Consider the following 12,439-nt stretch of genomic DNA (forward strand, 5'->3'; position numbering starts at 1 on the left):
GAACACAATAACACAATTTGAGTAAGTACCTACATTATCACCATTCCAGTTCACATAATGTGTCTTTGCAAAGAGTCCTAAAAAGTCATCACAAACACACTATAAGACAGGCTTTTGGTCCAGAAACCATATGCTCAACCAGACTATGAGAAACCTTATTGCAGATAGGGCATATGTTTGACAAAGCCATGGATCACCAGCTGGGCCCTGCTTCCTCAAGGAAGCTCTAGCTGTGTGACATTATGGCATCCTTCCAAGGGCAAGGGTTCCCTCTGGGCCATCAGAGAATCAAAAGAGTGTAGGCCCCTTGTGGTTGAGTTGACCCATGTAGTCCCATGCAGACATGTGTTGTGAGTACATGTTGTGAGTTGGCCTAGCCTGATAACTTCCCCACACTTGTTCTTCGGTGTCCTTTAAGACTCCCCCACAGCCCAGTTTGTAGACTGCTGGTCACTTTGATTTTACTTTTTTTTGATGATACAATATTCAGGTTCCACAACTATTAGGAATCCATTCTGTGCCTCTTTTGACCTAAGGTAATGTAAACCTATTTCCTTTCTAACCTTCTTAAAAGACGTTTAATGGAATTTTGAATTTTTCCTATTGCAAAAATTCTTAGGCTTTTGTCAAAGGAGATTTGAAATACCACATGAAATGATGTACTCACATCCCTCACCACCACCTCCAAATAACTGAATTACATAAATAAAACATTACATAGAAAGTGCTTTGCTACAATTTATGGGAGGTAAATTTAACAAGAACTGGCTCATTGTAGGAAAATTCAACTTATCTTTTCCTGATCTTTTTATTCTATACAGGAAAAGAAATTTATGTCAGCTTAAAAAAAATCTATTACTGCTTCTCATAACTGAATCCATTATTTTTCTCTATGATCCATCAGGCAAAAACAAGAATAATAGATTGCTTTGACAGAACCTTGAACATAAATGTCTCTAAGAATCAAATGTAGTAAGTAAAATGGGTTTCAGGTGTTATTAAAACAAGAGAGGATAACCTTCTTTATATGTTTCAAAATCAGATCTTACTTAGAAATTTATATAAGACAAATTATATAGTAGTTGAATTTTCACAATTAGACTCTGACTTTAAATAAAGTTGTCTTATACATAGTCAATTGATTTAAATAATTAGTGCTGACCTTAGCTTACAACTATTTTCTATTTATAAAAAAGTCAAAAGTCTCTATTATTGTTAGCTCTACATGACCCATTTTAGTCAGAGAAGTTTGAATGTCTATATATACACACCTACTTAAATCTCAGGGGATTTTTTCCTTAATGGATACCTACCCAGCATCTAATTTTATTCAGATAAGTCAACCTCCCAACTTGTCTCCAGAAAAAATGGTCACATTCCCAGCTTGAGCGGCACAACTTCTGCCAAGCCAATCGATTAGCACATAACATTTACGTTAAGTCTATCATTCATCCAGGGAAGGGCATATGACCCCGATTTGCCAGAACATAAGAAGAATGGTTTTTATGCACGCTAAAAATGCGTAGAGAGATATTTCCCATTTTCTGGATGAGGAGAAAAGAGCAGGGAGCCCCAGCTGCTACCAAGCCATCTGTGACTATGAGAATGAGGACAACGCTGGTGACACAGGAGAGGATGGGAATAACATGAGTCCTGTCAACATCGCTAAAGTGCTAGCGGCCAGGTACCTAGAGCCCTCTCTACCTCCAGCCTTCCAGTTGGAGCTCACACATAGTGCTTCATCCACTTTGAATGTGGGTTTCTGTGATGGTTTAAATATGCTCCTCTTCTGCTTTAAAGATGAGAAAATATACTCGAAATCTTCTGTTTCCTCATGGCTTGTTTCATTCATATTACTTTATGGCAGAAGATCTTTGTATATCTCCTTGATTTTGAAACTACCTTTGAGAACCCTCCCTCATCATCTAATGAAGCACAAAATTTGATACACCCATTGCTTAAGAAGACAGTAACATTCTTCCAAAGGTTAATGCCATTTAAGATGAGTAAAAACCCATTTGTCTTACCAGACAAAAATACAGTTTCATAACCAAGGTCAGACATTATTTCTAGCCTCTAGATCTAAAACCAAGCTTGACCTATATTGTAGTCAATTTAAAACTCCAGCCTATATGTCAAAGGCCCATTTTTAAAAAATTATTCGGAAACCCAAGTTATAGCAATCCTACTACTCTCTTCTCATTTTCCTAAACTATTTTATACTCATTTCTCGATTTCGCGGGCTATTAGATGTTTCTCACCTATTTCCAGAGATAATAACTCATCTGCCTTGCAATCTGATTCTTAACATTAGGAGATTAAAACTAACGTAGATGATTCTCAGATGACACATACTGAGGTAAAGAAAAATCCCATGATTTCCTTCTACAAAATGTGAGAAATTTTAATTCTTTTTCTCAACAGCTGCTTCATTATTTTATGCATAGGAAAAAAAAATATGTGCAATTACTCCAAGTACAATCAAGTCATCTAACATGGCTTTACCATCATTGTAGTTACAGGATATTTTAAAAGAGAAAAAAAAAAATCTCAAAGCACAGGTCCTGCTGTGCAGCAGAGCAATCAGATTCCTTCATAATAACATCCTGATGGGATTCAGCAAACCGAGGAATAATGAATAACCACTTTAATCAGTAAACAGGAAAATGCTACAACAGTCACTGAGTAAAAATTGACTATCATCTGTTGATCCTCTTGATAGGTGATTCAAACAATAAATACAAATGTAAGTATTTTTAAAAAAGAAAAATAACTGGATTTAGTGTGCTTGATTTTGCCAGACAGTGATAAAATATCATCATAGACTGTCCAGCAGTGTGGGCCAGTCGATAAAATGAACATATAATCTTTTTCATAATACATGGCCAAGTTGACCCTATCACTTGAATGTGTCAAGGTAAGCTCTTTTCACAGTTGATTAATAAGCTTTATTTCTGGACTGATTATTGAACTTTTTTGCTACTTCATTATTTAATATTCCTTTCCGTGTTCATCTTACGAAGTTATTTGCCTCTGAATATGAAAATTCTGTTTCATAATAGTCTTCAAGTTTCCAGTGCAGTGTCTCAAAGGTTGGCCGTTCTTTAGGCTCTGCATTCCAGCATTCCAACATGATGTTGTAGAATTCTTGTGGACAGTTAGGTGGTTGAGGGAGTCTGTAGTTTTGACCCAACAACTGGATTACCTGAGCTCCTGTCATGCCTAAATAATACAGAATGGGACCAACAAAAGACAAGTTAAAGATCAGGGTCTTAAATTCAGAGATAATTATACTCCAGATTACAAAGCAAACTGATTTCTTTGGTGAGACTATGAGGTCTACCATCCCCTTCCCAGACTGCAGAGATTAAACTAAATCTTGCAGCAAATAATGTCTATAAGACTGCAATTTAAGAGCAAAGGATACAGAGGCAATAAACCACCTCATTAATGCAAATCATCATCATCAAATTTTATCTATTATGCTCCCACAGGCACATGGTGTGGTCAGCCTCATAACTCTGCCCGCTAAGCCTGGCCAAAGCAGTTAAAGTCACACCTAAGTAAGTGACCTGCAGCAGAAAGGCCCATTTCAGGATTAATTACTCACCACTATAAGGTATTTTGCCATAAGTAATGATTTCATAAAGAAGGATTCCAAATGACCACACATCGGACTTAATGCTGAATTTATTAGCACGAATGGCTTCAGGTGCAGTCCACTTCACTGGCAGCTTTACTTCGTGTTTGGATTCATAGATGTCTTCATTATCTACCTGTTAATGCATTTAGGAATCAAGCCACATTCCAGTGATATATATATATATTTTTTTTTTTTTTCTACCCTCATTGATCTGTAACCTGCTTCACATTAAAATTTAGCGGGAAAAGATTCAAAATGAGCTTAGGTCAATTGATGATAAAAGTAGCAAATTCCAAATCTGGCTTATAAGACTGAGGAATCTATGAGAAGTTATTAATGCAATGTCATATAAGGGCCTACTATGTGCTAAAAATAGCATTGGCAGGAGCACTTTACTACACTTGAGAGAATTCATGTGTGATGGTATTTAGCAACTGGTCTTCAGCAAATAAAAAAAGAACAACAAAAAAATAATGAAAGCAAAGCCTGTCTGTTTTCAAACTTACTGCTGGTATTGAAGAGCCGAATTTAATAATTACCACATTACCACTTTCTAATACTGAAAAGTAGGATCCAAATGATTTAAATTAATATATCAACTCACTGGGGTTCTAATTAATTTATCAAGAAAAGAGATGATGAATTCATGAAGATCAAAAAAGAATCACTTATATGTTGTGTTTCATGTTCCACATCCATATTTTTAGGGCACAGTGTAGAAATTGAAAATGAGGAGAAAAACACCTAATACTATATCTCTTATATAAGTTTCTTTTGGCCTGATGTCATGAAATGAGGGGAGGGGCGGAATTAAAAAGCCAATGATTACTGAAGAATTCTGGCAGCATGAAATTTTAGTTGGCATAAAGTAAGCAAAGGGGGATGGGGTAACTATAGAAAATGTGATGCCTTTTGTAAGGAAAACAGAGACAGACAACCAGAGGCTTACTGGTACTGAAAAATGGATCATTAATTCAGCCACAAACTTAATCACATACTTTCCCATCTGGGTGGGCATCATTTTCTCTGTTTTTTTCTCCTTGGTGAAGAAATAGAAACAGCAGGTAGTTTATCTGTAAGGCTTTAGGCTACCACACAACTGTGGACAAAGATTGTGGACCACACAACTTGGACAAAGATTATTTTGAAGAATAACAGCAAATCTATTAGACTACTAGTATGTTGTTAGTCTTTTAACCCATGACAAAACCTAAATAGAACCAAACAAAATTCACCTTAAAAACCCTTGCAAGTCCAAAATCTGCAACTTTGTAGATATTATGTTCACCAACAAGGACATTTCTGGCAGCCAGATCTCTATGGATGTAGTTCTGGGACTCCAAATAAGCCATTCCAGAGGCAACCTGTGCTGCCATGTCTACCTGCTGGGTCAGGTGGATTTTTGTTCCAGCATCATCTGAGCAATAAGAGAAAGTCAAAGGTTTACTTTGGAGAACATTTGAATTATTAAAGTGAATTCTGAGAATGACGATGAATGAGCTACCAGTGGGCTTAAGTGCCAGAGCACCGGATCTGTTGAGCAAGAAACATAATACAAAGTATTCATTTCCTGTGAAGGGCAACAATTTTCAAAGTCCAAACACATTCCAAGGCTGTGGCCCTCCCTCCCCTAAAGGAACACTACACTGAGAAAGAAACAGCAGTATCACATGATTCAAACACAGCTATAAATACCTGAAAGAGTCCAGGTATTGTCATTTTCCATAGCACGCACCACTGACTCATCTCTTCATGGAAATTATTTACTTGGTTGCCTCTAGATTTCCTTCAAACATTGCACAGTTTGTTTTAGTCCTTGACGCTATAAAATAATACTAATTTGCATGGCTGAGCCAATGAAAATTTCTCATTCTTCCATCATATTGTTCTTAGAAATCAGTTCAGTAACAAAAATGAAGACTCTATCAGTAGTTATAAAATGTGTGTGTTACATTTGTACTTCATTAAGCTTGATGCACTTTTTTCGTTTCCCTTTTTAAGCCTGTTAATCCTAGAGATGGTTTGCTCATCTCTCCAGGCATGGACATGCCTTTGATAGACACAGTTTCTCCCACTACTCATAATCAGAAAATTATGCAGGAGAGTCAGTTTGGCCATTAGTAGAGAGGTTAGTTTTACTATGTGGGGATTTTGTGCAATGCGGTCAGCCATCCTGGATACTGTTTAGCTGCTCTACTGGTTAGTAGATGTCTTCAGATTTCTGGAGAATTAAAAGGTCTCATATAAATCCAAACTATCATCATCCCTGACCGAATAAGCCAAATATTACCAAAAGTGTGTTGGATTCATGGTCAAGAGTCTTAGGCACAACTTCTGACTTGAGAGGCAACTATAGCTCAGGTGTTGGAAAACTGGCTTGAAGTTAGAGTACCAGAATCTGGATCAGGGCTTTCACAGGGCTCACATTTCTTCCTAACCTTAGGCAAGCCGCTTAACACTCCTGTGCCTCAGTGTTTCCATCTATGTTGTGGTAATTGTAATTACCTTATGGTATTGGTTGTTAAAATGAGTTAATACATGTAAGGCACTTAAAGCAGAGCCTGGCACCTAGAAAGAACCAGGCAAACCCTACCTGTTTTTATTCTCATTGCTGCTGCCTAACTGGAATTAAACAGTTTAAGCTTTGTCACGGTAGAGATACATATGGATTACTCAAACGGAAATGTCTAAATGAAGACATGCACAAGGGTCTGGAGCTCAGGAGAGAGCACGCAGCTAAAGATGTCAACTTAACAATCACAGTTGATGAGTAGGAGTTAAACATTAAAAGTGGGCGAGACTGCTGGGAAGTGACAGAATCATGAGAAACATCAACATTTAGGGTGGGCAGAGGAAGATAAATCTGCACGAAAACTGAGAGGAATCAGTTAAAAGAATGAAAGAAGAACCAGAAGAGAACACCCTAACAGTCAAAGGTTTTGAGAAGGTCACCACCGTTGCCAAATTCCACAAGTAAGTCCAGCAAGGTAAGAACTGAATGCCTTAGTGACATGATGAACAACTTCACTGGAGATGGGGGACAAGGGGTTGAGGGCAGAACAGAAACTGAGGACATGGAGACAGCAGGAGGAGATGTCAATTTCCAAACCCTAGTCAAGAAAGGAAGACAACAAAAGAGTTGGCAGTTGGCAGAGGAAAGTGTGAATCATGGGAAAGTGATTATCAAGAAATTCATGATTGTGAACTGCTGTCAATGATATGGGACTTAGGGAGTTTCTGGAGTGCTAGCCATGTTCTCACTCTTGATTTGTGCAATGGCTATACCATTATTTACTTGCTCACTCTTAAGTAATGATAAATTATGCCCTATGATGTGTGCTCTTTCCATAATGTATGCTATCTTTTCAATAAAAAATGAAATAAACAGAGTTGAGGAGATTTTTTTTTAACGGTGAAGACCTAAGCACAGTGTGTGTATGTGTATGTGTCGGTAAATACATGTTTATTTTTTAATGCAAGCAGCATATTTTTTTTATTTATTTTTATTTTATTTTATTTTTTAGAGAGAGAGAGAGAGAGCACGCGCAAATGAGAGAGAGGGGCAGAGGAAGACAGAGAGAGAATCTTAAGCAGGCTCCACACTCACCATGGAGCCCAATGTGGGGCTCAATTCCACAACCATGAGATCACGACCTGGGCTGAAATCAAGAGTCAGATGCTTAAATAAATGAGCCACCCAGGCACCCCTGCAAGCAGTATATTTAAATAGGATATGCGGTGAAACTAACTTTTCACTGATCCATTTGTCCTCTTCTTCCTGGGCAAACACAGAGGACTATATTCCCCATCTTCCCTAGCAGTTAAATTGGATCATGCCACTAGTTCCGTGCACTGCAATGCGTGCAAGAGAGGATGTCTGTCACTTACAGGCCTAATCCTTAAAATCTCCCGCAGTTTTGTAGCTAGAAGAAATACATTTTGAAATGGCAGAGCCACATGATGAAAGGAGTCTAAATCCCTACGTCACCATCTAAGGAGTGCCACTCAGAAGAGCAGTGTGATGCATATCAAAAATGCATATTTTTACGGCAATGTGCAGAATGAACCTGGACCACTTTCTTACACCACACACACAAATAAACTCAAAATGGATGAAAGACCTAACCATAAGACAGGAAGCCATCAAAACCCTAGAGGAGGCAAGCGCCTGGGTGGCTCCATCAGTTTAATGTCCGACTTTAATTCAGGTCATGATCTCATGGTTCATGGGCTCAAGCCCTGCGTCAGGTTCTGTGCTGACAGCTCAGAGCCTGGAGCCTGCTTCAGATTCTGTGTCTCCCTCTCTGCCCCTCCCCCCATGTATGCTCTGTCACTTTCTGTCTCTCTCAAAAAAAGAAAAAAAAAATTTTTTTATTTTTTAAATCCTAGAGGACAAAACAGGCAACAGCCTCCTTGATCTCGGCCACAGCAACTTCTTACTTGACGTGTCTCCAGAGGCAAGGGAAACAAAAGCAAAAATGAACTATTGGGACCTCATCAAGATAAAAAAATTCTACACAGCAAAGGAAACAATCAGCAAAACTAAAAGGCAACCAACGGAATGGGAGAAGATATTTGCAAATGACATATCAGATTAAGGGCTAGTATCCGAAATCTATAAAGAACTTATCAAGCTCAACACCCAAAAAACAAATAGTGCAGTGAAAAAATGGACAAAAGAGATGAATAGACACTTTTCCAAAGAAGACATCCAGATGGCCAACTGACACATGAAAAAATGCTCAACATCACTCATCATCAGGGAAGTACAAATCTAAACCACAATGAGATACCATCTCACACCTGTCAGGATGGCTAAAATTAACAACTCAAGAAACAACAGATGCTGGTGAGGATGCAGAGAAAGAGGAATGCTTTTGCACTGCTGGTGAGAATGTAAACTGGTGTAGCCACTCTGGAAAACAGTATGGACGTTCCTCAAAAAATTAAAAATAGAACTACCCTATGACCCAGCAATTGCACTACTAGGCATTTATCCAAGGGATACAGGTGTGCTGTTTCAAAGGGGCACATGCACCCCCATGTTTATAGCAGCACTATCGACAATAGCCAAATTACAGGGAGAGCCCAAATGTCCATTGACTGATGAATGGATAAAGAAGATGTGGCAGGGGCGCCTGGGTGGCGCAGTCAGTTAAGCGTCCGACTTCAGCCAGGTCACGATCTCGCGGTCCGTGAGTTCGAGCCCCGAGTCAGGCTCTGGGCTGATGGCTCGGAGCCTGGAGCCTGTTTCCGATTCTGTGTCTCCCTCTCTCTCTGCCCCTCCCCCGTTCATACTCTGTCTCTCTCTGTCCCAAAAATAAATAAACAACGTTGGGAAAAAAAAAAAAAAAAGAAGATGTGGCATATATATATATATATATATATATACACAATGAAATATTAGTTGGTGATTAAAAAGAATGAAATCTTGCCATTTGCAATGACGTGGATGGAACTAGAGGGTATTACGCTAAGCAAGTCAGAGCAAGACAAATATAGGATTTCACTCATGTGGAATTTAAGAAACAAAACAGATGAACACAGGGGAAAGGAAGCAAAAACAAGATACAAACAGAGAGGGAGACAAACCATAAGAGAACAAACAGGGTTGCTGGCGGGGTGTTGGGTAGGGGGATGGGCTAAATGGGTAATGGGCATTAAAGAGGCCACTTGTTGGGATGAACGCTGGGTGTTATATGTAAATAATGGATCCCTGAATTCTATTCCTGAAACCATTATTATACTATATGTTTACCAACTTGGATTTAAATTTTTTTAAATGCATATCTTTGTCACATCACTAAATTTTTTGAATTGTATGTTATAGCAGCTAACATTGATTCTTCAGTGTAAAATGAGATGTAAGCAAAACAACAAAACATAACTTAGTGTGCAGCATAATGGCAAAGCATTGCTGCCATGACAGCCAAAATAGCTATGCCTTTTGATATCAAATTAACTCGATACAAAAAGAAATGTGAAAAAGCCAAGATAAACTGGTGACTAGTCCTAGGCCAAGTGGTAGACAGTTTCTAAAATGGCCCCTAATATTCTCTGCCTCCTGGTATTTGGGCTTTTGTGACATTCCCTTCCATTTAATGTGGTCTGGACTACTGAGTCACTTTTAACAAATAAAATATGACCAAAATGATGGGGTATTACTTCCAAGATAAGTTATAAAAGACTATGGCTTCATCTTGCAAGAACTCTCCTCTCTCTTGCTCTCTCACTTGCTCAGCCTGATGAAGCCAACTGTCATGGCGAAAGTTGCCCTATGGAGAGGTCCATGTACCAAGGAACATAGGGTAGCTTCCTGCCAACAACCAGCAAGGAACTGACTTCCTCAATCCAACAGCCCTGGAGAAGCCAACTCCTGCCAACAATCACCTGAGTGAGCCTGGAAATAGATCAACTTCCCCTAGAGCCTTCAGATAACTGAAGCACCTGCCAAGACCTTGACTGCAGCCTTGTAAGAAACCCTGAGGTAGAAGACCCAGCTCAGCTGCACCTGGATTCCTGACCACAGAAAATGTAAGATAATAAATGCTTGCTGACTTAAGCCACTAAGTTTTGGGTAATTTTTTGTGCACGATAGATAACGAATACAGGTTCATGTTAAGAAAATAATGTCAGTGCTATGCACACGGTTAAAAGCATGGACTACGGAGCCAGATTTCCTGGGTTTGAATTCTGGTTCAACCACCTTGGATAAGTTATAAACTTGTCCAACCTTCAGTTTCTTCCACTATCAAATAGAAATGATAATAATAATAATACTCATTTCATCAGGTCGTTAGAGGAAAGAACTAAGTTAATATTTGTACAACATTTACAAAAATGCCTGGCATATAGTAAGTACTACACAGTGTGGGTTTTTTTTAGAAAAATAAATTGTAAATATATGCACCTCTCCTACCACTATCTCATTTGGTTTTTTAGTACATCACCTCATTTTATACTCACAGCTACATGAAGTAAGTGTTATTACTATTTGCCCCCTTACATAGGAGTTTCTGCTACTTAGAAGAACAGGTAATAAGTTGTAGAGTGGCGATTCAAGTTCAGGCATGTTTGAGGTTGAAATCTCATGCTCTTAAAAACTATTCTGTACTCCTCCCTAAAACCTACGTTACACATGATTCCTGAGGACCTGAATGTTGGGGCTACAGTTGTAGCCAGCTGAAGGGTATCTTAGTAAAAACGCTCCTGTCTACCTCAGTCCACTTTAGTGAACGGTCCATGAGAATGATGAACAACATGCTGGAGCTTGATTTATTTTAAACAGTATGTATGTATGCAAAAAAAAAAAATGCAGATATTTATTCTCTTTAAATTTCAGCAGGAAATACTGGACATCAATTACCCTCAATGCTAAAGTTTTTTGGTAAGCCTCTTCTATTTTGGAGAAATTTATTACAAAAAAAATATTCAGCCAAGCTTAGGGTCTACAAAGATGGTTCCATAGAAAACTATGTATGTCATTTCAGCTATCAAATTCAACATCTAATTCTATTACAGTGGATATAAAGTTTTCACTGACCAGCACAATAGTGAAGGAAATCGAGTACTAACATATTTTCTACCCTGAAAGAGTAGAATGGCCTAGGAACTGCCCAGGGGAACCTCAGAACACACTTCTAATGCAACAGTCAGCTGTCAAAACTGATATAAAGGTTCACAATTCTGTGACAATTTACATCCGCAACAAGAAAATATTTTCAACTATGTTCCATCACTTGAGTCTTTCAGCTTATAATATGTATCATGATGGGCTCTTTAAATGTGGCAGATTCATTTTAAGATCACTTTGTTGAATTTAAGCCCTCTTGATTGGGAAGGGATTGTCTGTAATGAGCATCTCTTCATTATTTCTCATGGCTACTAAGTATCTTAGCAAATGAAGGCCTTGGTAAACTTGACCCTGATAGCCCAATCCAGAATATGACAGGGTTTGTGCTCACCCCTGAGTAAAACACATTAACAAACCACAAAAATTCTCAGTGCCAGAGGAGTTCGTAATTAATAAGTGGATCTTGTCAAGCTGACACCAAGAGTCTCAAGACAAGCTCAACCCCAAGTCCTGATCATATTAGGTTTAGAATAGTCCCAGTTAATCTATCCATTATTTTTTTTTTTCATTTATTCGGTCAACACATAATTAGAGCACACTTTCTATGTGCCTGACACTCTTCTATCATTAAAATAAAGAAAAATCTCTGTCCTCAGGGAGTTGTATTTGAGAAGATGCTGACAATAAGCCATATTAAAAAGTCATGCATTGGGATGCCTGGGTGACTCAGTTCAGCATCTGGCTCTTTTTTTTTTTTAAGTTTATTTATTTTGAGAGAGAGGAGGAGAAAGAAAATCCCAAGCACACTCTGCAGTGCAGAGCCCGATGTGAGGCTCAAACCCATGAATTGTGAGATCATGACCTGAGCTGAAGTTGGATGCTTAATCAATTGAGCCACCCAGGTGCCCCAATCATCTGGCTCTTGACTTCGGCTTAGGTCATGATCTCACAGTTTATGAGTTCAAACCCCACATTATGCTCTACGCTGGCAGTGAAGAGCCTACTTGGGATTCTCTTTCTCTCCCTCTCTCTCTCTGCCCCTCCCCAACTCGTGCACTGTTTCTCTCTCTCTCAAAATAAATAAATAAACTTCTTTAAAAAAGCAATGCACTATATGATGATTAACAGCTAAGAAAAAGGAAAACAAAAAAGCAGAAAAGAGGAATACAAAGAGACAGAAGAGGGAGATTAAATTTTAGAATTCAGAGGTTGACCATTGTAAG

General features: G+C 38.5%; 1 protein-coding gene across 1 annotated transcript in view; it reads right to left on the reverse strand.

The window, feature by feature from the left end:
• Positions 1–2,602: 2,602 nt before the first annotated feature.
• Positions 2,603–12,439, reverse strand: part of FRK (fyn related Src family tyrosine kinase) — a 106,587-nt gene continuing 96,750 nt past the window's right edge. Inside the window, exons 6-8 of the mRNA XM_049654214.1 lie at positions 4,879–5,060; positions 3,611–3,776; positions 2,603–3,222 (exon numbers count right to left, since the gene is read on the reverse strand). Coding sequence (XP_049510171.1) covers positions 3,011–3,222; positions 3,611–3,776; positions 4,879–5,060 — 560 coding nt within the window. The 3' untranslated portion in view covers positions 2,603–3,010. The remainder of the gene's footprint in view (positions 3,223–3,610; positions 3,777–4,878; positions 5,061–12,439) is intronic.

This window comes from Panthera uncia (assembly GCF_023721935.1).
Source record: "Panthera uncia isolate 11264 chromosome B2 unlocalized genomic scaffold, Puncia_PCG_1.0 HiC_scaffold_24, whole genome shotgun sequence".
Classification (NCBI taxonomy): Eukaryota; Metazoa; Chordata; class Mammalia; order Carnivora; family Felidae; genus Panthera; species Panthera uncia.